Below are 1,822 nucleotides of genomic sequence, written 5' to 3' on the forward strand. Positions count from 1 at the left end.
AAATTCACCCCCTTTTTAAATTCACCCCCTTTTTAAATTCACCCCCTTTCAGACACCACGAATAACTCCCCATAATTCTGTTTATAACTGACACTCAGACACTGACACTTCTCCCTTCATCCAGGTGATAAATCTGGCAATGAAACCTAATTATTATAATAAATATTACAATGAAATCCCCTATTCTGCCTCTCCCTCTCCACAGCCCTGAAGAGACAGACCAGTGAGGGCATCAGGCATTTGGAACAACTGAAAAAAAACCAAATTAAACAAGGTTTTTTACTCACAAACAGAGGAATATCCTCTGTCTCACTGATGGCTGCTTTCATCATGGCCACCACGTGCTCGTTGGTGATCACTTCCTGCAGGGGGAAACACAAAAAAAAAAGTGTCCTTTACATTCTGCTTGTTAAAAAGACACAGAAAATATAATATAAATACAACAAACCTTAAAACAAACCACCTGGAAAATAATCAGTGTACAACGTGCTCTGTAATCACACTGCAAATAAAAGCACTGTTCAGGGATCAGACAATAAAAACCAGTGATAAAAAGGCTGCTCTGCATTCCCTGTGAAAGCTCCACAGAATAAATTCCCAGCAGAGAGAAAGCCAAGCAGTCAAAACAAAAGCCCACACCGGCTTCCCTGGAATTGTGTCACCAGTCCTGTCACACAGTCAGCAAAATGAGCTGCTCCCAGGCACGGGAGAACTTAAATCCTAATTAAATCCAATCTTTAAGCACTCACAGGCTCCCAAAACAAGGGGCTGATTCTCTGTAGAAAGTATGGAATAGTAAACTACATTATTATACATTTATAATATGTGAACCCTTTAAAAATTGTGCTGCACCACTCCAGCACCCACAGAGAAAGGCATTAATTTATGGTAATTAATTTATTGCACAGAATCTGCCTGAGAGAATCAGCCTGGCAGCCTCCACGTTGTCTGCCACAGGGATGGCAAAAAGGGGAAATATCTGAGATCACCTGGGCTGGAGCAACACCAACTGCAGGGGAGGGGGAAAAAAAAGGCACCATTTCTGGGGGAAAATAATTCCTGTTGCTCTCCAGCTTTGGGATGGGCTGGAATCCACAGCAAGAGGGGCAGAGTCAGAGGGTCACTGCAGAGCTCTGCCAGCAGAGGAATTCTGGCAGCTCCTTTCCAGCTGGGGGCCATGGGATGGGCTCAAAGCCTGGGCATGAACGAAGGGTGATGCATTTCTGTCGGCACCCCCGGAATTCCATCGGGATTTTGGGAGGAAACAGCAGCTCAGGGCCTACACCTGCTCCCCCAGAGGACGGTTTGTAGCTCAGTTATTCCTGCTGCTCAGGAAAAGCAAGACAGCCCCGTGTGCCACTGGAAATGAAGGGAATTGGGATCGACACCTCCCACTAAATCAGGGCCCGGGTGACACGGACACCCCCTGATCCTCCCTTTATGGATCCAACAGGACATGGGTGGCCAAGACATCCCTGTGCAGGAATCCCAGTGCTCCCATCAGCACCCACAGGCTGGGCTGGAGCCTCCTGGCCTGGATCAGGATCAGGGTGGCAGCAGGAGCAGGGCAGGGACTGTGCCCCTGGGAGGCCTCCCCTCGAGTGCCGTGTCCAGCTCTGGGCCCTCAGCTCAGGAAGGACATGGAGGGGCTGGAGCAGGGCCAGGGAAGAGCAGCGAGGCCGGGGAAGGGTCTGGAGCACAATTCCCGTGAGGAGAGGCTGAGGGAGGTGGGATTTGGGATGGACAGGAAGCTGAACAGGAGCCAGAGTGTGCCCAGGTGGCCAAGAGGGCTGATGGATCCTGGCCTGGCTCGGGATCAGGA

General features: G+C 49.7%; 1 protein-coding gene across 1 annotated transcript in view; it reads right to left on the minus strand.

Annotated features, from left to right (window-relative positions):
• LOC108494171 (GON-4-like protein) overlaps window positions 1-1,822 on the minus strand; it is a 12,009-nt gene that overhangs the window by 7,583 nt on the left and 2,604 nt on the right. Inside the window, exon 3 of the mRNA XM_017808403.1 lies at window positions 284-362. Within this exon, the coding sequence (XP_017663892.1) occupies window positions 284-362 (79 nt within the window). The remainder of the gene's footprint in view (window positions 1-283; window positions 363-1,822) is intronic.

The sequence above is a fragment of the Lepidothrix coronata genome, unplaced genomic scaffold (assembly GCF_001604755.1).
Source record: "Lepidothrix coronata isolate B3197 unplaced genomic scaffold, Lepidothrix_coronata-1.0 Scaffold23, whole genome shotgun sequence".
NCBI classification, from domain to species: Eukaryota; Metazoa; Chordata; class Aves; order Passeriformes; family Pipridae; genus Lepidothrix; species Lepidothrix coronata.